A 24509-nucleotide genomic window follows, 5' to 3' on the forward strand; every position below is an offset into this window, starting at 1 on the left:
TGGCTGGGCCGCGGCTCGGGCACCCGCCCTCCTGAAGACGGAGCGAGCCGCCGGGGCCGGCCGGTGCGTGGCCCATACGCGGGGCCAGGGCCCGGGGGCTGCGCTGCCCCCTGCCGCAGAGCCGGCCCCTCGCCCCGCCGGCTGGGCTTGGCTCCAGGCCGGGTTGGCTGTGCACCCGGGCACCGGGAATTACTGGGCACTCAATAAAAAGGAATTTAAATTCCTTTTGAATATAATAGCAGAGGAACTTTAGTAAAAAAAACTCCCAAATAGAGAAGTCTGCTGAAAATACTGAGAGATCCACACTGATGACTCTGTAATCAATTTTGGAAGTATTTTCTATGCAGTCGATGTGGTTTCCTCACGTAAAATTTATTGTATGCTTTAATCACCACAGTTTCCTGCTCCTTTTTACCGTTTTAGAGCCAACTAAATAAAATGAAAATGGGATTCTGTTATGATGTGCATCATTAACAGGATTGTTTATTAAACTCTTAATCAGTAACATCTGCTTGCTTACTTGTTCATTGGAGACATAGTAATTTAGTTGCTGGAACATTTATAGCTGCTTGAAAGATGCAGTAATGAAGAATTATCTCTGACTTTTCAGTCTGAATTTACAGCAAACACAAAATGCCACAATGCTGCACTTAAAATAATTTCCAAAAGGAGTCATGTGCAATAAATTGTTAAAAAAGTCTTTTACTCTCTTCAAAAATAAAAAGGTCAGTGCAACGTCATCTTGTGCTTCAAGACAGAAGGCAAAGCAATTCCCTGATACTTTTTTGAACTTAACATTTTCTGGCCAGAAAGAACTTATTATCCTTTTATGTATGTACATTTGGCATTTTAATGTTGCAGAAGCCACAGAATGGAAACACTGGTATGTTTCATGAAACAGAAATAAAGAAGTTATTTCTCTTACAGTTTGAGAGAGGAAAAAGAGATTATCATAATCTAGCTACAGTGATAATGAGATGCTGAAGCATATTCCTCTGCCTCTGCATTTCTTCTAAGAGCAGTCAAAATAAATCAGTATAAAGAAAAACACTTCATTTGCATTCATAGCCATCCACCAAATCGCAGTTTGTTTGGTAAATAGACTCTAGAAAGGTAATCTGGTGAAAGAGAAGTTAAAACCTGGATTTCAGCCTTCAGTTTAGATGCTGCCATAATTTCCAGCTAAAAAAAAAACAAAGAACAAAAAAAGAAAGTGTGATGCTGTAACAGCCTGGTCCAGGGTTAGGTAATTATTTAAGTAAGAATTACACTTATTGGATGTGCATGTAGAACTGTAAAGTTAATATTACTGGAAATGATGCTGCAAAATCCCTATCACTAAGCTGAGATTCATTGCATTGTATGCTCATGTCTTCTCTGGTGTGTACTTTACAGTAACAGGAACAATTTACAAGTATAAACAGGAAGAAGGTACATGTTACCTTTTCTTCCTTTCTAACCACTTCACACAATATAGGCCTGAGTTGACATATATGTTTTAAAAGCTACAGGCAAGATTAGAGGTGTAGTACTGAGTAAGTAACTGCTGTAAGCATTCCCCTACTTGTAAAGACATGATATATTCTGTAATATTTAGGAAAGCAGTACAATCCCATGTGATCATCAGATGGCTAATGGCAGGAAAGCTTAAAATGCTGCCAGTTCTGGCCTGTGAGCCATGGAGGCCCACTGGTTTAGAGACACATCCCAGGCCACACGCTTTCTCAGTCTCGCCTTCCTTTAGGGCTGCCAAACCTTACTGGTTCCACTATACTAAGGGTTTATCACCCTAAAGAGGAACAGGACTGCAGACAATAGGATTTGTCCTGTGAAGAGTAAGAAATAGGAAACAATGGATTTATACATACTTCCTTTTTCCACATTGGCTGACAAGCAATGTAAGGTCTCTTTTGTATACTTGCTAACTTATTTTGATCTTGCTTTGTAAATGGAATCAGGACATCTTTGCATATATTTAATCTGAAAAGAAAAAAAGTTGTTAAATTTTCTCATGTATTTAAAAATGTTTATTTCAATTTATTTCCGTATATTAAGCCAAAATGTTGTATTAAAAGAATAACAGACTCAAGTGTCAGTTGTCTTTTTGTGCATTAAGTCAGATTGCATTTCCTGTCTATGAAACAAAAGAATACTTCTGTTTCTTTTGGGGAAATAACTAACCTTACAAGATCAGATGGAAGGAGACCAAGCCACTTTATAGATGGAACGGTGAGATGATGGGCCTCAAAAGACATTGACTAAAATAAGAAAGGTCAACTATAACATTCAGTGACTTTTAGTTTAAATTACCTGAGATACATGCCTTCCAAGGTCATGGTCAGATTTTATTGCAAAGATCATTAGGCATTTTCACTATCAGAATGATATAGGAGAACATAGTGCAACTGAAACTTACTATGTCCCCTTGCTGGAAACCATTGCTTTGCTAAGATTTACACCCTTCAGCCTATGACAGATTCTAAATTAGTCCAGTTTAGGCTGGTCTAGTTTGAATAATTTTGTTTTGTTTGTTACTGTCAATATGAGTCTGATTGCCAAAAAAAAAAAAAACAAACAAACAAACAAAAAAACCAAAAAACCCAACAAAAAAACCCAGGAAGAGCAATCAAATCTGGAAGTCTCTGATATTTTCTACTGGAAAATACCACATCACATAAAACCAGACCAAAGAAAGATTCATCTGGTCCAGTATCATGGCTACAGTAAAGATCTTAGGGAAAAGTGTAAAACCAAATAAGCAGTTAATGATACTTCTCAGGATACTCCCCCTGCTCCCAATGGTTTGTGACTCCAACTTTCTGAGCCAGAAGTGGTGGTGGTGTAATACTTGATTTTGCCAGGTTGCATTTTAGAATCCGTGAAAACTTTTGTCATCTATAGCACCCTACAGCAAAGTATCACAGTTAAATTACATGTTGCATAAAGGAATACAGTAAAGTTCATTGTTTGTAATGAACTTGACATATTCTAGTTTCACTTGATACACCTGTTGCTCTGTAACTGAACAAAATAAACATTCAAATGAACCCGACGATTTCATTTAATCCTGGAATATGGTGTTTTAGCAGTTTACACACCTTTGTAGGAGAGCTGCAGGCGTGACAGCTCACCTGAAGACTTGGAAGTTCTGTCTCCTTGGATGTCCTTGAGGCATATGTTGTGACATATATCTGAACTCTGACAACATTGATTGCTGGCACTTTTCTGAAGTTTTTGTTTTGTTTTTACTTTGAATGTTCTTTCTCCAATGCTCTACTAAATGGATCACACATCTGCCTCTGCCCTCTGCCTTCCACATTGTCGTCCTGTACCATGTCTTTTAGCAATGTAATATAATAATGCCTTCTTATTCCCTTTGCCTCTTCTTCCATAACGTTCCACACTAACACATGTATCTACAAGCAAATTCTCACCCCAAAACAAAATCTTTACCAACATAACATGATTTTGCGGAGATTCACCCATCTCCCAGGTTATGTCCTCCTCCTCCTCCTCCCAGGGCCCCTCCAGCCTTCATTTCTCTTCTAAGGCAGAAGCAAAGCAAAACGCAGAACATTTTTCTGTTTTGACTGCCTGTCCCTGTGCAGCAGGGGAAAACTGTGAAATATAGTTAAATGAAACACCTGCCATTGTTACTTAGTTTCTTTTTGTTGCAAGAAGCCCTTTCTGCAGATACACAAGGCCTAACACCTGTGTCTTCATATTGAAACAAAATGATACAAGGCAGTAACCATTCTAACAAAGGCTATAACATGTCATACATTCCTGCTTCAAGGCTGGGACGCAAAACAGTGTATTTGAAGTGGAAAAATTATACTCACCACAGATCCGTATTTGTAGATGCACATTATTTCTACACCTAGGTTGCAGAATACCAAATGTCAAGTCTCTGTTTAGCTGCACTTTGGGCATGTTTAAAAAGATTGCATTAAGAATTCAATTTTATCATGTGACAGTTAGAGCTTTATGATTTAGGTTCTTCATGTTTTACAATTATTTTTAGAGTATGTCAAAACAATCAGAATTTAAGCATAATATGTCACCTTTATATAGTTAAATGTTTCACTCTGTCTGCATAATCAATTCAAAACCAAGGATAATCAGCTCTTGTACACATTTTCCAGCACCTATCACAAACAGTTTATGTCTTTATCCTGTGTAATCTGTATCTCTTAATACTATTGCTTTGAACAGCTGCTTCTTATTTTGCAGCAACCTCCCTAATTTCAGGTGGGATCAGTGTAGACAGAGAAGAAATTTTCTACATTTTGTGTGTGTTTGAATTCAGATTCTGAATTCAAACTAAGGCATACACACTCACATAGAATCTCTCATGAAATGAGAAAAATTTCAGACCTGCCACTGATGTAATAGAATAGCACATTCAGAATGCAATGAACTTTAAGATTAGCTTTATTCCTGATAGCATCAGACTCATAGTTTCTAGCTTTCACTACTGTAAACTATTGACCTGATTGTTAAATTATTACTATAAGTGTATGTGAACTACTTTAAAACCAATAAAAGACTCAGTTTGCTCAAACATCTATTTTTTTCATGTCTGTCTGGCCTAAGGATCATAATGTAGTTGAAAATTTTTCTTTATACCGAACAGAGCAACATTTACAAAAGTTCCTGTTCTTTTATTTTACAAAAGGAATAGTGTAGCCACAGCTGGAATCCTTGATGGAGCAACATTTTTAATGATATTTAACTCTATAAAGACACAACTAGGACCTCCTGAGACCTTTAGAAGTGGTCAAGTGCCTAACTCGCATTAAAATCAATGGAATCATGCAATGGATCATAAGATTCTGTTACACTTACCTTCATTTTTAGGACCACAGGTACTTTCAAAATCTAGCTTTATTCTGAGCTATGTATCATATAAGTTGTTGTGGTTTGGGTTTTTTTTAGGTACAAGGTAAGATTCTTAATAATACCTCAAAGTGCAGCAAGGGTAATGGTATATTCAGTGGGGATGTAAAGCCAATACTGATGTTTCATTTAAACTCCTTCTGTACTCCTACATATTTTCTGCATAAACCAGTAACCTTCTGATTGTGTTGGATCTCTGTGTTCTGAGTACTTTCCCACAAAAGTAAGAAAAGACATTCTAAACAAATTTTGCTTTTCTTTTATGTCACTGAACCTCTGCAGATTTACCATGTGGATCTGCATCCATAAGGGTGAAAATAGGAATTTGAAGAGAATCCCACAGCTTTCTGACCAAAAGTCGTGTATTAAGATCTGGTACGCCTCTTCCCTAAGGAGATAAAATAAAAGCAGACAGTTTAAAATTAATTAAAACAACATCTGGGTACATATATGTTTACATTTGTTATTTAAAAGCAAGCAAACATGGCAGAAATATTTCTCCAGCAGCTATTTTGCAGGGAAAGTTCTATGCTCCTGTTTTGTGTCTGTGAGGAGGGAAGGAGGAACAAGCTGGAGAACAGCACCGCGGATGTTCTGGATTACAAACACCATGAAAGTATCATACAGTCCTCTATTTAAGGTGTCAGTTTGTACACAGGTTGATGTGTAATGTACCCTGTTATCTGTGCAAGCTGGTGTAAGAAGGCCACATTTTTCTTAAAAATATTTATGGCACTAATGAAACAATATCAAACAAGCTCCTGCTCTGACTGTAACCAGACAATATGTGGCACAGGATATATGCTTATCTCTCTTGATAGGGGGATATGTTTCTTCCTCATTGTGGGCCACATTTGTCCCAGAACAAGTAGGTATGCATATTCCATTTACATATGCCTATTAATTCTCCAGGCTCCATAGCTCTTTCAGTACAATCCAAAATCACAAAATTCTGTTTCATTTGGGTTTGTTAAACCTAGGATCCTGAAGGACAAAAGGTTACTCAAGAGTCAAGCCTTTCTGAGACTGAGTGGGGCAGCTACTTCGCAGCAGCACATGAATGTGATAAGGTACCAAACTCTAAGGAGATGCTTGAAGGAAGTAAGTCTTTAGAAAGTGTATTTTGTATTCCTATGAGGACAACAAAATTTTAAAAAATAATGTTAGATATGTTTCATATTAATTTTGTTATGGTCTTTTGACCAAGTTCGAGCACCACTACAATGCTAAAGTATTATTTACATTCTTATATCTAGCTAGACAATATGAAATGTAAAATGCATACCGTAATCATTATACATGGGGACAATTTATTGCAGAAGTCATCATCCAGCAGTCTCTGAAAAGTTGCATCTTTTTCTACAATTAACACAAATTTGGCATGTGAGATTAAATCTTCTCTGTTAAGGCTAGCTGCATGTAAAATGATCCATCACACCAATCAATTAAAACTAAATGCTCTAAAATACCTGTTCTGGAGCCAAAAGCAGTGTTCACGACTCGATTTCAGAGCCAGCAAGCAAAGAAAAAATTACCAGAACATTGTTTAACTTGGAATATTCCTTGGTTTTACTTTTTTTTTTTTTCAGCCTACAACAAGAGTTCTTGCTCAAAGGATACTTTTAATTCCTTGAACATTAGATGGCACAGTGACTGCCTAAAACAGCAAAAATAAGATTAAACATTTTAAATAGAGAAAATGATATATTTTAAAATAACAACACTAGGTAAGGAAGGACAGAATTGCATCCTGAAACAACTGTTCAACTTCTATACACAAGATCAGTCTTGACATTTTCACCTCTTCAGAAGCGTATTTGACCATTCATATCCTGCTCTGTTGTATGGTTGTGGGGGAGTCCTCCTGTTATAACAAGATGCTTTTCAAAAGCGCTTGTGCTACTGTCACAGAAGATTGTTCATCATAAGGGCATTTCAGAGATAACAATGTCCTCGTTAATTTTCTATGTCTCAGCCAGAAAAAAAAGTCAGCTTGGTGTGAAGACTGCAAATTTAATACAGGCTTAAAATATTTAAGTATTCTTTTTGGAAGATCATTAATTCCTTTCTTTTATTAACAATAACCTGATTTTATAAGTATTTTAGAGCAACAATTTGAAGACATAGTAGTATTTACTTTACATCTCATATTAGGATTGGCTCAATCTGGCAAGCATATGGATGAGAAAACAGGAACTGGAGGAAGAACTTGGCAGAAGAGTATGTATATATTGAAGTGTGTGGTCTGTTTTGATTTCTGACTGCTAAATCACCTCCGGTGCCAGGGTGGAACAACTCAGCAAATAAAAATATGAAGAGCTGTAGAAAAGCATTAATAACAGGGGACTTTACACTCTGCCTAAAAACAAAGTATAATAGGCAGATAAGGATATCTTTCCATTTTGAAATTACTGATTTAGGCTTACAATGAACACATTTTCCAGGAAATCATGACAACAGTCAGCAAGTCTAAGTTCTGTTCCTGCTTTCATATTCTGCATAGCTATAGGAAATCTTTCAGGACTAGGTTGGCTGAATCTCATCTCCTCAAACCGCGTTAGGCTCTTGACTCTTACAAAACCATGGTTATAAACTTCCCTTCAGCTCAGTACCACCTCTGATAAAATTAGTTGACAATACAAGCCCTTCTACTATCTGTAATTCCTGTAATAGTAATAATCCTGAGACCAAACAGCTTGATGTTATATATCTTTGGTTGTACAGTTCTGGGCACGTGAAGCCAATATCAGCTCTTATGCTGATGGAGTATCATCTTAAAATTTCTGTAAAAGAGAACATAAGTTGGATCCAGAAAGAGATTTCTTCCTCTAATTATAGAGGGTCAGTTCAGTCTCTCATCTGTGCTGTTGCTACTGGAGGAGTCTGCCCAGTGTGGTAGAAGCAGCTCATTGAGGACCATATGAGTGTGTTAACTCAGGCTGTAAGACTTGGTTTCTTGCTCTGCCAGAAACCAATGTGTGACAGAAGCGAAGTATGCTTAGAGTGCCCAGAATTCTTTGATTCAGAGCACTTATTTGACAGAACAGTGTGATATAAAGCCTAAGATACACAATATATATGGCTTCCTCTGCAAGGCTGCCATGGTAGAAGGCAGTGCTAAAATCCTTATCCAAAGGATATATTCCCAGTGAGTATGTAGCTGAGCTTCAGAACTGCAATACAGTTGAGCAACTATTTCCACCCAGGTTGTAATGTCTCAATTTGCCACAAGCACAGCTTTGTACAATAAATGTATACAGTAACCTGAGCTACAAGCACTGCAGGGTATCTTGCAAAGGTAGATGCTATGAATTACTGTTACTGTTTTATAATACATACTGTTGCACTGCAGGTACAATTCACTTTTGTACCGTCTTCCTCAGTGTAACTTAAATTGCCAGCAACAAAACCTTTAGTTGTAGACAGCTGAAAAAAAAGTTGTATACAGTAAATTGGAAGTTACATGCTGTTATGTTACTATAGTGTGCAGTCAAAACAGGAAACTTCTGAAAAGACTGCCATCAACCTTTTAAACGCTATGCAGTGTTGTTGCGTTACGCACTAAGCAATGGACATAAAGGCATAATTGCAATAAATTATGTCAACAACTGCATTTTTAGATACAAAAGAATTCTTTTAAGGCATGAGAGACAAGTAAATCTGAAAGGTTTTTACATCTCTGATGTACTTAAAATTTTCATTTAACCCCCAAGCTAGCAAATTGAGTACATGCTGCTAAACAGATGTCTTGCACTCTGAAGTTTAAGCACTGCCTTCACTAGACAATAGCAAAAGGTCCTGTGCTTGTAGCTGGCAGTTTGTCCCAAACTCTTTGGAGCAAGCGAACTATGAATTTTCTCTGAAGAAAAAACCCCTTTTGAGTGCTATGATAAACCCTAATTAGGTTTCATTTGCACAAATGACACCTTTTATTTTAGCTACGTGTTTCCTGTCCTACTGATAACTTTTCTTGATATTTCACCGTTCAGTTTGATCTATATAATTTGGAAATATTGATAAAAACATTTGTAATAAGCCACTTACTATATGTAGACTTCTCCGAGGTATCTTAAGCATGCAAGAAATGTCATTGATTATATTGTCCACAACACTTTGGCTACCAAACAGTTGTGTATCTGAATAATAGATATCTCTATCAAGACAAAATAGTGTATTTGTAATTATAATACTGATACAGCTGTAGGTTTCTAAGAATTTTATAGAGGGCATGGATAATCAGATCAATCTAAAGCATTTTACATACAGGATTACATTATCCTACAGGTTTGCATCCTACAGGCTGCTTTTTCACAGTAACATTCTTAAAATACAACTTTATTTGAATATACAGAAATGTAGCATGTTACCTTTTAGTTGCATAAGCATTGCTCTGCACCATCTTATAGATCATAGATAATACTTTGAGTATCAGAGCTGAAAAAATACATATTACAAAATATTTTATCCATTTTCAGAAATGCATATACAATAAATTGTCTTTATATTGACCCATATATGTGTCTCATAAAATAAAACTTTGAGACATATATTGTAACATGCTGTGAAAATACAGAGAGGCTGTACTAATCAATAGATTCAATTTCTAACAAAATCAGAAAAAATGTGATGGAGTTCAGTGAGGAAATGTATGCCCTGCTGTCCAGGCCAAGTAATTAAATGACTGAGTTAGAAAAAGAAATTAGGTTATTTTCTGAATTCCAAGATTCCTTTACTAGCTAGCTTGTGGAAGGAGGGTGATGTTTTTACATTAGGACCTTTTCAATATGCCATCAGTTGATATTCATTCAGGGAAGGCAGGAATTGTAAGAATGCTGTATTGATTTTGTTGTCACTCACTATACTTTAACAGCGAAGAGAAAAGCTGAAGAGCTGGTCATAATACCAGCTTATATTAGCCATACACTTCTAAATCACTGTGCATGATATATTTTTTACGGTTTGTTGTTTTTGTTACAAAGTTTTAAACCAAAATACAAGAGAAAACAAGTTTTCTGCTTTTGGACTTTTTTAACTTACCAAATTTTTGTGCTGATCTAGGACAGTCACTTCTTATTTGTTTTGTAGTACAACGCGGTATCATCTGTAGACCTACAGAATCTTTAAATCTGATACATTGCAAGCAAATACATTAAAACTGTAAACTTACTGAGTATATGTAAATTGTTCTTTGCAAGGTAATTCAGAATCAGACCCCTTTCCTATAATCAAATATACTAATGCTTTTTAGACTCGGTACAGAAACCCCCAACTTGGGTGGAGTTGGAGTGGCCAAAGGAAAAAGGCAGGCAATAGTCATCATCTGTCAAAATGACCATTCAAAACTCTACTGAGCTGCCCCTCGTCTGATCACTGCTTTCAGAACATGGAAGAGTTTCTCAAGAAGATGCTTCAAGACTAAATTTAAGCCTAAAATACATAAGTTTTCAGACAAAGCAGAGACAAGAAAAATATTTTATACATGTTCATTACTGTTAATATATCATCATCAATTATTATTTAACAGGAAAGCAAACTAATGAATGACAGGAAAAATAGGTGAATAATTATTGGAATACAAATCAAGTCTGACACAGTGACTTTCTTATGTATAATGTATTAAAAGAGTTAGTATTTCATATTACAACAATATTATCTGATTTACGCCCTTAAATTATTACCAGAATAACTATTCTATTCTATTAAGTGTTCAAAACAAAAATGTGGTCCATCCTATTCTCTAAACAGTTGCTTAATCTAAATGAGCTCCACAATTTGTTGTTTCACCATTTCATGTCTGAAGGGGCACATTTCACTGAAAGAATCAGTTATTTTCTGAAGGACATTTCATTATTTTATTTAAAACTATTTTAGTGCCTTATGATATGGAAGACCTGTCTTTAAAGCATTCTTTTTCATTTCAGGGTGTTGTATGTACTTCAAAAAAAGTATTGGTGGTTAAATGGCTATAATTTTATCTAAAACCTCAGGATGTTTCTAAATGTTTTTGTCAGAGGTTTTGCTCCGTGCATCCTTTGGGTGGCAGACCACACCACAGTGCGCGCCTGTGAAGTGACAGCAGTAACAGCACAGCGTAGCATCTGCCTGCCAGCTTTAAAGTAACTTTCTTGCCTTTGTGCTGCAACATTTAAAACGTATTTGTTATTTTCACTTGCAGCATACACTGTAACTTCATGGGAGGATTTCTCTCTCAGGTTAAATAAGGAACACTCCTTTCAGAAAACAGCGCACTGAAGAACCCAGTCAATGTGGCTCCCACGGGCATTTCACAAAGACAACGGCAAACTGGCATTAAATTGGATATTCGTCCCAGGATTGCATTTACCCCAGAAGAGTAGTTCTCTATAAAATATTCTTTCCACTACTGGGATTTTAAAATTTTTTTTATTTTTTTTTTCCCTGGAAAGACATAGCTGGACAATGGAAGCTCTACTGCTCAGGTCTGGCATTCTCACTTATTGACATAATTCTCAGGTAAATACCTCTCTGGGCATCTACAAATGTTTACAAAGAACATTTCAGACATGAAATCATTCTCTCATTCTACTCATTCCTTCCCAGCAGATTCGAGCTGAGTAGGTTAGGTATGAAAAGGCTACCTTAAAAAAAAAAATATAATAAAGCCCCACTGACTATAATTTGTTCCTTTCATATTGTATTCTGGCATTTTGGTTTTATTTTTATTTGTCCATTTGTTTTTATTTTAATGTTCTTAAACAGCTGTATTAAAGTAGGATATAGGTCACTATTCAACAGAAATGCATATCATGTTTCTCCACCATAAATAATAGTTCAGCTTTTTTTAATGTGATCGATTAGTCTTATTTTTAACATACTGTGATGTTAACTTGTTTTAATTTGAATGTTTTTCCTGCCTATGTGTTCTGATGGCAAATAACATCTCACATTTGTTATTCTAGCCTGGAATGCCATTTCCCTGAAGACTGCCAAAAATTGCAAAACTTTGTTACAGTATTTTAATTTTACAGACATTTGAGTGAAACATTTTTGTCAAACTATCAAGATACAAACCATTAAATTCCCTGGAACATATAAGCCTTTCAGTTAACTGATTACCTTCAGGCCCCTCAGGTTTTTTGGTTGACAGACATTTATTGTTCTCATTAAATGAATATTCCACCAAAGTGTTACCCATGGAAACTTTGCTATGTTTGTAATGTGTCCACTTACAAGCACCTCTGCAATCTTGTCAATCTAAATATCCTTTAACCCACTGACATCCAAAGCTAATACAAGGCAAGAAATAGATTTGTCTTCCTATATCCTTTTGCTTCTGTATTATAGAACACAATTAATCTCTCAGTTTCTAGTATTTTCAGTTTAAATGAGCTCCTTGGAAAAATACTGTAGCAAAAGCAACTTCTGCAAATCACAAAGTGTGTTATAAAGGAAGACAGGTTGCTTTTTTCTCTGATCCTGTCTAGATAAGATGGCATAAGGTCTGAAATTTAGATAACACATTAGAAATTTGGTTTGCTTTATTTGCCTGGTAATGAACTTAGAACACAACACAGAGGTAAGAAAGACATGAAATGCATCTTCTCTGAGAACAAAAAGATAAGTTTATCACTATCATTTTAGGAAATAAGGTGGCATGAGAAAAAGTGGAGCAAGAAAAGAGAGAGCACAGAAGGGCACTGGAGGATGAAATTGCTAGTAATTGTTTCCAGCCTAAAACAGATTTTTTCACTTTAAAACAACTTATCATTTCTGGTTTCTACTGCTTCCAGAAAATCACTGTTTATAGGACCTCCCTTTCCTTTCTAACCTCTGTTACAGTAGTTTTACATTCCCCTTTATGTTATGGTCTGCTATTAGTTAACACACGATGCCTGTTCACGCAAAGTGGTTACTAAGCATTACTTTTTATTTGTCCATTACTTTTTGAGAAGTCAAATTATTTATTGATTCTAATACTTATAGAACTATGTATGATTAACATTTCTGGAAGTTACATACTCAAAGTTTATTCGTGTAATTTATATTAATATAAGGCAGGACTTCAAAATATAGTACTTACTCTATGTTCCTCCAATCTGATCTATTAGCCAGTGTGAGAACAGGTGCTTTTTTTTGGGCCAAACTTTTAAGTACATCTTCAATAACATTTTCTATTGCTTCAAGAACTTCAGAACTGAAACAAAGAAAATTAATGATACAGACCATAGGATAAAATCTAGTTCTATTTGGGGTTTTGATCATCTATCCCCATTCCTACAAAAATTGTGCAATCAGAAACTGCTTCAAGAATGTATTTGTTTCAAAAATGTAGAGGAACTCCTTTGTTTTTTAATTTTGTTCCCCTAAAATCTTTGACTTTCCATTCCAGATGCATGACTGAGGACACAATTAAAAGTACATTTCTATTCAATCCTGAAACCATCAAATTTTTCACCAGCTGAACTTTCAGACCAACTGGATGGTTTGTGACTAATGATTAATGTTTTACTATAAATGATGTAATATTGGGTTTGGCTATGATTTGGGCTAAGTTGTTTTTAAATGCTGTTAATTTAAAAAATGCTGAAGAGTACAAATACTTCCTGTTGTACCATTGCACATTAACCTTTTGATCTGTTGCCCTGAGCAAACTGTTAAGGGTTCTAATTAGATGAAGTCTTAGTCTCAACAGATGCATTGTGAAAAGAATAAAATCTGTATATTTCACCTAAAAAGATAAAGTAACCTTGCAGCAGATCCCTTATAGCAAAACTGTAGGCTGGTTTGAGTGTTATGACAGATGCTTTTTATTTTCATAAGCAATCTGACTCCAATATCTCATCTGTCCTTAAAACTACAAGTGTACTCTATACCATTGTAAGTCTAGGTAGGAATTAAAAGAATATAAAAAACTTATTTTATCTCAAATTTTTATGACCAAAGTCCAATTTTGCCTTTGAGTAATATGTTAAGAAAAGATGAGTCAATACCAGTGCACCTCACACAAAATTAATTATCTCACTACTACAAAATCAGCAGGAATTATTTTTAAAACCTGTGTGTCTCCATAAACAATAATGATGTGTCATTAAAGATCTCTTCTATTGGCTGAATATGTTTCTTTAATTCTGTAGCTCAGCCTCCACTTGCTCCTCATTCTGCTGAAACTAGATTATCATTTTTTGAAAGCAATTTCTGAACAGTATTAACTTTTTAATTTAAAATGTTATTCGCGACAGTATCTATACCAAAAACCTCTACCGGTATTACTAACATTTTTGTCCAATAATATTAAACTGTTCAATAAACACAATGTAAGATTTTTTTATTTACAAATTAGTAACCTTGGACACAGAGGGACTAATGGCTTTCCAAAGGTAAAACAGTGAAGCATTGCAGTGCTGATAATACAAGAGGGCTTGGTCATGCAGCCAATATGTAAATTCATTTTCTACTATATCATACCTTCATAATCAAGTCCAAGATTCCCTAAGTTTCAGACTCACAGCCTCTACCTCCAAATTTAAATCCCGTATCTTGCTGCCATCTCCAAAATAGAAATTCCATTATGCTGAATGTGTAATACAGCAAGTGGGAAAATAGGTAGGCAAAGCTGAGTATGGTGCAGACCTCCAACATAACAAAAATTATAGTGCTGAAGACATTAAAAATATGTATGAGCAGAGGGATGTAAAACCAGATAGGTAGACAGGAAATCTAAACCATGTCATTGTTTTGATACTTATAAATATTTTACTTATTCATTTCATTCCAGCCACTGTAACTGTCTTAATATTCCAGATGTAGTTCAGTGTTTGCTGCAGAATTTGAAAGTCCAGGTTTCTGTTCCAATCCCAATTTCCTGATTTGTTGGCCAACAGAAGTTGTAAATGCAGCAAAACAGGAGGAAGGGGACAGCAATTCTCTGTGTACCTCCTGCTGGTATTCTGTCTCTGTTTGCAGAGATTAACTTAATTTTAATAAGCAAACATACAAGACTGGCCAAGTATGCCTACTTAAAATTCACTGTGGTTTAGTTAACAGTGAAATCTGAGTGGAGAAGGGGTAGGGACTGTATTTCACAGGGTTTGCCTGATCATTTCTAACAGGTTGCAGCATGACTAGATACTTCTTTCTGTATAGCTCAAGAAATGATCTTCAACATTAATAGTGTAAAAGATTCAAGTTACCACACCTTTAGCAAAGCAAGCAACATAAATACGCAAGAGAAACAGTTACAAATAAAAATCTACAATGTAACCAACACACTCCAAAGCCCAGAACCTTGCATTTCTAAAGCCAAGCTGTTTCCATACCCTGCCACAAAGACCAAGAACTCTCCAAGTCATTACTATTAATTATTATTATTATCCTTTTCCTCTTAAAATACTTTTAAGATGCTCCCAGTCTGTTCCAGCCTCTGAGGCTGATATACTGTGTACAGAAAGTCTTTTAAAAAATTGTGAGTGGTTTTTGTTAGTGAAATTCAGTATGTTTGTTTTGTCAGTTTTCCGTATTTCTGTCTGTAGCTACAGACTTTTTGGAGAGGTCTGAGGGAATGGAGATGCTGTTTGCAGTGCGAGGACCCCTGTGTTTTTGTAGGGGAGTATGTTTTTTCAGTTCTGCACAAGCCCATGAGGTGCACTGGTGCACTACCTGATTGAGTATTACCACAGAAAGAGTGTGGGTGCTATTTTTCACATCGTTTACCGAGGAACGTGGCTCTCATGACCAGACAGACTTGTTTCCCTGAAGACAGCCTTGTTCCCAGCTGGCACTTCAGTGGAACACATACTGTGGTCCACCATGAAGGTTGGTGCAGACCAATCCAACTTCTCTGGAAGGCATGAAGCCATGTTAAAAGAAGGCAAAAGAGATTACCAAAGAAATTAGAACAGGCTAAGTCTGCTGGACTTAAAACTCATGATTTGAGGTAAAACCATAGGGCCAGAGAGGAAAAGCAGAAAATGTCTGTGGAAACCAAAGTCAAGGTTTTCCCGCCCTTCCTGACTGACTGGCCCAGGGCTTTCCCCTCGCTCCTGAAGGGAGAGGAGCTGGCCCTGCCTGACCCAGTGCTTTTCCCGCTCTTTCTGACTGACCAATGGCTTTTCCCACTCTTCCTGACTGACCAATGGCTTTTCCTGCTCTTGTTAATAGACAGGAGATGGCCCCACCCACTCTCACTGCCAAGGACCTTCTCCCGCCCTTCCTGACTGACCTCATCCTCCACTGGGAGCTGGGAACTAAACCTCAGCACTGTCTCTGGAGCTGCAGGGCCTGAGCACATACATAAGCACAAGATCTGTAGCACCCAGATTTCTGGAATAAATCTGGCCAGACTGGCTAGAAGGTGGCCACATGGCTCATCAATACTTTTCTCGTGTTTTCTGAATGACCAGCAATTTTTTTCTTCCCTTAATATCAATGTCTTTTCCTGAGTGTTCTACGTGGCTGGAAGAAAGTTGAAAAGCTGAAGGCTCCAGTGCAACTCCAGGTGTTGAAAAATCAGCTTCATTTGCCAAAATGGAATTCAACCTCTATTGAGATTAAAGATTTAACACTGGTTTTATCATTTGCCTTCAGCATTCTGAAGTTTTACAATAGACTTGTGATATCTTTTCAAATCTTTCTCAATACACTCTTAAAAACTTCTGTTCTGAACAAACAATAACCCCCCCAATTCTAAAAGTCATGAACTGCTGGCTTCCAAGGAAGCCAAGATGTAAGAAAAAAATGTTAAATTTTGTAAGCTTTATGGCTGAACCAGGACTTCCACGGTTCACGTGGTGTGCTTGGCCAGAGGGCATCACCTCAAAATGGATGATACACAGCCACAGGCTGAGAATTTGAAAAGAAACCCCACACGCAATTATCATCTTGGTGTGTTTTGTCCTGGATGTATTGGTGTTCACCTTTTCCCATGAAAATTCCAGTCTTCTCTTTCACTTCAGAAAGTTTAGATTCTTTGTGATTTTAAAGAGAAAATGTGGTACCTCTGGGAGGCCTTGTGAAGGCCCAAAGAGTGCACAAGTGCGTGGCCAGCTCCCGTTCATGGCCGAACAGCCCCCCTGCAGCCCTAGGCACTCCCGCAGCAGAACTGGACGCTCCGTTTCTTTGGTGGGTTCTGAGTGCAGAGGTCACGGCTCCTTCACTGGCTCCTTCACATAGCTCAATGGTGCTAAAAAACAAATCCTAGAAACTGCTCTTACCTTTGCAGTTATGATGTGCATTTTCAACTCCTAACTACGTCATCGTCATCATAATTGGCTGACAGATAGTGGTCATTCTGAGAGTTACTTAGGGGGTAAATATCTAAAGGCTTGTCCTTTCTAGAGAAAATTTTTTAAAGCTCTCTGTTGATAACATTGTCTTTTATGCACAGCAGTCAGTAATATTGGAAACTGTGCTCTATCTAGCTCACTGCTAACAGCATTTCAAACGTTACAATGCTTAGACTTGTTAGCAAGTTAGATGATGTAGTGTTTGAAATGTTGGAGGCAGCTGGTTTCTCCTGCTGTTCTATTCACTACTACTGCTGAACCTTTCTCCTTTGGTACTTGTAAAAGCAAGCCGTCCAAATCCAGCTTGGGTAGGTAATTAAAAAATTCATGCATTGATTTATTCAAGGAAGACCTCAGGCTATGATGATATGAACACAAGGTGATTCAATTAACAGGAGCTAGCAAAAGAAAGGGGAATTAATAAATTGAAAATTTCAGATCTTTCATCTTAAGTCTTTGGCCTTTAGGTACCTTGAGATCACTCCGGAAATATTTATGTAAAATCTCTGTAGTTCTTTCCAACAATTCAACATCAAAATCAACAGATTTTTGTTTGATACAGAACTGACAAAATTATATCATGCCGCTAGCAATAGATTGAAAACAAAATTATATACATCAACTTGTAGGAAGCTAATTTAATGACTTACCTCTTCTTCATAGCAGCAAACAGCAACTATAAAAAAGCACAACCAAAATACTTAATACTTATAACTGAGTTAAGAAAACAGATATTGAAAAACAAGCAACAATAACAAACACTTCCATGCTTCAACCTTAATACTGCACACATATATATTTATATATAACCATATAAATTAGTATCCAGAATATAACCAGTAAATGAACTACAATCAATAAATGAACTAGCAGTTTCACTTCCTAAAGCCCTCAAAAAAAAAAAAAAAAAAAAAAAAAGCCCAAAACAAAAACCCACACACATACACACACAAAGCATTTCAATTACAAATACTGACTGCATTTATTATTAGGAAAACAAATACGAAACATTATTAGATGTTAAGACGTAAAGAAAAATGTGAAAAAAGCGGTGTAAGCAATGCAGCTATCTGTATGTCTTGCTTCTACAAAGATGTGCAGTAGAGGGCACCACAGATGGCAAAGAAAAGAAGTTACTACTTTGAAGCTGTTAAATTTAACACCGTGATTTCACCAATCCTTGATAAATCAAGTTTGATGGGTAATGAAATACTTTCAGATTTGGTTTCTTTAAAAGATACCCTGTTAACAAAAAGTTCCCTTAAGACTGTCTCCTGTTCTAAAAATATGCTCTTATCTGGATACTCTTCGGAGGAAGCTGTGCTATGAAATAGTCTGTATGAGCTGATGCCAATTTCAAAGTCTGTCTGTAACTGCTGAAGAAGAACCTGTCTGGATCAAAACCTGTTGTTATCACTACATACTACACAATAAAAGAGCTATAGAGAACAAAAATGTACATTTATCTTAGTGCCAAGATTTTAAGTTGCTTGCTATTCATTTCTCATATATAAATAACTGCATCAGTAGAATAAATAATACATAAAATATGTAAACACATATATATGCTTTTTCCTTTTCCTCACTGCATACCTTATGAAAAGATTTTTCCTCTTTTCAAATGTAGTTAGCCTCTTACATTAAGTTTTCATGACTGCTATGGTAAAGGTTTCTCTCCAAAATCTTCTGGCTTTAATTCTTTCAATAGACTGGTAGGCATACCAGTGGACCTGATATGCCTATTTTCAATGAATGCCAAACAGCATGTGAAATGCAGTCTTTCACTCAAGCCTAAAAAAAGGGAGACCTCAGTAAAAGGTAGCGATTCAGTGCAAGCAGAAGTATCTGGACCAGAAAGGAGTGCTAAGGAGATAGATGGAGGCTTAAAAGCGACAGCAAGAACAGGGGGAAAAGTCCCTACCAGCCATTTAAGAGATTCTTGGGAGTATGCCTACTGTGTTCCAGCAAGCTTCAATTTCTTTCCAGCTTCCTTGGTTGTGATCTGGACAATCCTTGGAAGGACAGACATTTTGTGAGCCAACAGATTTTACTGTGAATAAGTTAGGACAGGTTAGGACAGAACAGGAGACAGATCTATCACCTGCCAGTTACATGAAAAGTTACTGATCTTTTTCTAATGGGCAAAGCCCAGAGAAATAGAAGATGAAAAGTCATTCACTGCAAACAGCCAACAACTTCAAATGGGATATCTCCTTCCAACTAACATGGTCGTTTAAAAAAACCCAAACCAAATCTAATACATGTTTTCAGTTTACCTAGCTCTGGGGGGAGAAACACCTGTAAAATATTTATTCTGTGGTGAGCCAAATCACTGTAAGAGGAAGTGGGTTTTGTTACCATCCCTTCTTTTTGCATTTTATCTTTCAGCCAGAAATAAACTCTTAACAGGCCTGCCTTAAAAGGAAAAGTAACTTTCATCTAACTTCTGTCACAGTGGTTTTAAGATCCAACATTTTCTAATGCTTTTAGGGCCAGTAATGTATTTTGGGTGGCAGGGCAAGACAGGTATCTGAGACAAAGAAACACAAAGTAAATTAAAAAATGCTCTTTCCCACTTTATCATAAATGCCATGCACACTCTGGTTCATTGACAATAATTAAGCTGCACACAGGCAACTTTATATGACTGAACATCTGAAGACATAGTTTTTACATGCTGAGAAGTTTGAGCTTGCCCATTACTGTCATAGCCAGTATTCCTCATTCCTAAACTGGTCTTACACTAAGATAGGACACTCCTTCAGCCTCATTCTCCCTCTGTAGTCCCAGTTACTTTTGCAACATTTCATACTTGCTGCAGTTTTATAACAGGAACTTCAGGCTGTAAGCATATAAGCTGCCTGAAAAGAAGAAGAGGAAAAAAATCAGTTGTAGCTCTTCTAAGGCTTCAAAAAGTTAAAAAGTTGGATGAAAATGAGAGTAGGATTTTATATGGGGAAATTAGGCGTTCTGCTACTTCTATTATTCTTTTGAAGAGCAAGTTATGAAGGAACATAGAGAAAATACTTTGAAACATACAAGCCTTCATGTACCATAGAATCGTGGAATCATAGAAAGGTTTGGGTTGTGAAGGGACCTCCAAAGATTATCTAGTCCAATCCCCTTGCTATTAGCAGGGACATCTTCAACCAGACCAGGTTGCTTAGAACCCCATCCAACCTGACCTTTAATGCTTCCAGGGATGAGGCACCCACAGCCTCTCTGGGCAACCTGTTCCAGTGTTTCACTACTTGCATAGTAAAAAAAAATCTTCCTTATATCTTGTGTAAATCTACCCTCTTTTAGTTTAAAACCATTACCCCTTATCCTGTCACTATAGGCCCTACTAAAAAGCCTGTTCCCATCTTACTTACAAGCCCCCTTTCAGTACCGGAGGCTGCTCTAAGGTCTCCCTGGAGCCTTCTCTTCTCCAGGCTGAACAACCCCAACTCCCTCAGCCTGTCCTCACAGGAGAGGGGCTCCAGCCCTCTGGTCATCTTCGTGGCCTCTTCTGGACTTGCTCTAACAGGTCCACATCATCCGTGTACTAAGTGTAAGTGACTGCTGCAAGACAAAATGATTACCTTGCTTTTGAGGAACCTACAGGTCTCTCACATAAAAATAATAAATATAATTGCCTGTTATTATGGACAAATTGTTAAGCTCTTTCTCTGCTGTCTTCCATATCAAAATCCCAGGACAGCTGAATAATAAATGAGATCAGGCAAATACATGGTGCCACTCTCTGCACCTAATGTCCGTCTATTTCTAACAGAGATAAACACCTATCATTTACCTATTACCCATTTTTCATTGCTACGAATGGGAATCAAATTAAAATCTGGGCTGAAGTGCTTATACAGCAGATAAATAAATAATAAGACTAGGGCACTACAGGCGAGTTAGAGTAAATTCCCCCCATTCTCTCTGGCAGCTCCCTGAAATCAGTTGCTCTTATTGTCTATATGGTAAAAATCTCACCAAATCCCCTTGTCAACAGTGGTAAGTTCTCAGGTAGCTACATGTCATACCACAGAAGCAGTAATAATATCTAATGAATTGATTTGTAAACTAAAAATCTATTTGTAAATCTACACATTTGTAAAAATCCAAATCTGGCTTTAACTGATCATTGAACAAACACGGTATTATGAAAAATTCTGATTAAAAAAAATATGCTAAAGAGAAAATATGTTGAAACACACAAATGGAAGACATTTGTGCTAAAACAACTGGCAAGCAAGAATGTCTTCTATTCCATGTTCATGCGACAGCTTGAACATAGCAGTCTTGGAAACAGCTGCACCGTTTCTTCTGGATTCCAAAAAGCAAAATATCCTGTTTATTTTCTGTTTTCCTTTTGTGGGCAAAATCCTAGAAAGCATGAAAACTCAGGTGTGATTTTGCTCTTTAAACCCAAAAATGCCAGCTGCTGTACATTAAAATATTTGAGCCAAAATCTGTTCTTTCATTTATATGAATGCTACACCGGTGCTGTCATGGCCCCAGATTTATGCCAACAGGTAAAACTCGGGATGGACTTTAGACCTTTGTTATTAACTATTTAATAATGTTTGGGGAAAATGAAGTAAGAGGGTGACGTAGGAGTCTATTCTGACACTGAGTACTGTGGGCCATATAAATAACGAAAAGGGTGAGGCAGTTGATTAACAGACTTCATTTTTGGAAGCCTAGATTAAAATCAACTTTATGTCATCCTTTAAAATGCATTTGGTTATTTTAATTAAGCTACTCATGTCAATTGGTCCACACCACAAAAATGCCAGGGGCATGGTGATGTAATATTGAATAAATGGCAACCTTTACTTTTGAGGGTCCTAAAGCTCAGTAAAAAATGTATCAAATAAAAAAGTAGCATAGATGTCTTATCTTGATTTGCTTTTTTAAATTATTTTTACTAGGGGAGGAGAGAAAAACCATGATTCAAATATAAACCTGAATCCAGCCCAAAATGTGTCTTACTGAGTCGTTGTATAAGTAGTTCTGGATGCAGTGAGCCTGTTAACTGGCCTTCAGTGAACACTTCTCTGTGCTGTCTTTCCAGGATACATTTTTAGTCCATTCAAACATTTTTCAAAGTCTTTCTGTATATTTATAGACCACTCTTTTCTTGTACTCAGAGCAAACTCAAATGTGTCAGCTGGATGTTACTGCTGTAAACCATCTTCTGTATTTGGGCATGGAGGAAGGTATGACATTTTGCTCACTTTTGCTTTGTTTCACTGCTGTTGGTGATGAAAGCAACCAACCGTCTTGAGTTTGGCTTGATGGATCTCCTTCCAGGCAACTTTCTGTCAGTTGGTTTAGGACTGGGCTCTAGAAGGTACTGGGCCAGAGGAAACACAAGGATGTCCCACAGCCAAAAATGTGTACAGCTCACAGCTATAAGGTGTGAATTAAATGTTTGGTTAATAAAACTACAGAGTCTGTGCACATAAATACAAATTCTGTAATATAAAGCTCTCCCTGGCTGATCTCATGTGTTGATCCCTAAGGGAGTTCAGTGCTGAATTTGGGCCTTAAAGAATTGAATAGAACAAATTTATACTATTCTCTGAAGACAAAATCTTCTGGCACAAACAGGCATTTGGAGCTGTGGACTAAGGGCTTTGCTACGCTGGAAAATTGACTGGAATTGCTATTGCAGAATAAGCTATTCTGCAACGACTTACTGTCTGACCCATGACTTTTCCAGACTAGAATATCCACACAGGGAGCTATTATGGATAGTTTATTCAGAAATAGCTATCGTGGTCACTTTTCCCACACAGATAAATGCACAGTGCCCGCGTATATCTGTAAGGAAAAAGCTTGGGTTTTTTACGGAAGAATACTTTTTGTGTGATACATAACATGTGGCAAAATGGTAAAATAGAAAGGGAACTTTCAATCAGATAGTGATGCAATTGATTTAAGACCCTTTATTTAATTTACTAATATATATTACCATAATTTATTATGATTACTTACATTACTTAAGAACATCTCTGCATCTGAAAGGCTATGTCCATTACAGGATGTTGCATCAGCTTAACTAAATCATTTAAGAAAACCCATATCTAATTAAATCAGTGCAAAAATATTAATGAAATTACTTGCTGATTGACGGATCTCACATCTCAGTCATCAGCCTTCTGATAACATCATACATGTTGTTAGAAAGAAATGTACAACAGTTCCATGCCTCGGCAAAAGCCAAGCTTTTTTGGTGTTAGCACACTGATTTTAATAAACAACAAATAGCCACTTGTTGTCAGCAGGACCTTTTCTAGATTAAGAATTCCTGCCTGTGCCTTAGGCACAGGTGAATGACAGGTGGGTCTAGCACTTGTTACCAGAGAAAGAGTTCGTTTCTAAAAATCTCATGTAGTGTTAATTTATTGTTTCAATATTTTCCTGCATGTCCTTTGCTCTGTAATGTGAAAGGGTTTCTCATGCGTTGTGCTGGAATGCTTCCATGTTTGGATCCACTCACAAGGAGTTTTGAGTGCCAGGAATGCAAGGTAGGGACCCTAACATGCCAAGGAGAAGAAATAAAAAATAACTGGTGTAGAAACGGCATTGCTGAAGATACTATCATCCATCCACTAGTCCCAAAAACCCAATATTTAAAAACTTTCTCTATAAATTAAGCTGAAGGTTTTCTTTCAGCCATTTAATACAGTTTGATACTTCATCAGAAGGAAAACTACGATGCTCATCAACCAATCCAGATTCTTATTTGGTGTGGAGAGCTGGATGAGATCATATCCTCAGCAAAATTATAGAATGCTAAGAAAAAAATCAGGAGAGCCAATTCCTAACTCTTATTTTAACGACAGGGTGCCTCACATTAGTGATGTAATGTAAGCAATAGGTGTTGCTGAACAGCTGCTATTACACTATATTGGCTCTTCTTTCTTAAAGATTCACTCAGGAGAGAACTGTTCCTTCATGTTTTAAGTAAAGTGATTTTCTAGATATTTCAGCCAAATTACGATGGCCAATACATCAAAATCTTCATTTTGACTTAAAATAATTTAAAAAATTATTCCATTAAAATCTGTTAATTTCTGTAGATCATGCTTATTTTATAGAGACTACATTTCTTGAAATGTAGACTTCCAGAAAACTGGATTTGCCAAGTTATATTGTGACATGTAATGACAGTAGTAAGAAAACCAAAATGTTGCATCTTGGATACTTTAAAAATATTTTTTACTCTCTACAGTTTTTCAAAGACTCTTGATTATAAAGACTTACAATCTAAAATAAATATTCATCTACATATTTGTATATATTTTATATTCTGACAGAGAAATGCAAAACTTTATATAAAGCCATTTTTCC

The 24509-nt window shown here is 36.7% G+C and overlaps 1 protein-coding gene across 1 annotated transcript; it reads right to left on the reverse strand.

Moving 5' to 3' along the window:
- Nucleotides 1–361: 361 nt before the first annotated feature.
- SPO11 (SPO11 initiator of meiotic double stranded breaks) lies at nucleotides 362–15686 on the reverse strand. Its single transcript, XM_040609815.1, has 13 exons — nucleotides 15589–15686; nucleotides 12959–13072; nucleotides 9937–10025; nucleotides 9267–9333; nucleotides 8944–9052; nucleotides 8239–8325; nucleotides 6520–6556; nucleotides 6185–6294; nucleotides 5188–5287; nucleotides 3843–3880; nucleotides 2182–2258; nucleotides 1869–1980; nucleotides 362–1182 (listed from the first exon to the last, which is right to left on the reverse strand). Exons 1-13 carry the CDS (start codon nucleotides 15684–15686, stop codon nucleotides 1063–1065), a joined length of 1158 nt encoding a protein of 385 aa, XP_040465749.1. The 3' UTR covers nucleotides 362–1062.
- Between the last annotated feature and the right edge of the window lie 8823 nt (nucleotides 15687–24509).

Source organism: Falco naumanni, chromosome 10, assembly GCF_017639655.2.
Source record: "Falco naumanni isolate bFalNau1 chromosome 10, bFalNau1.pat, whole genome shotgun sequence".
Classification (NCBI taxonomy): Eukaryota; Metazoa; Chordata; class Aves; order Falconiformes; family Falconidae; genus Falco; species Falco naumanni.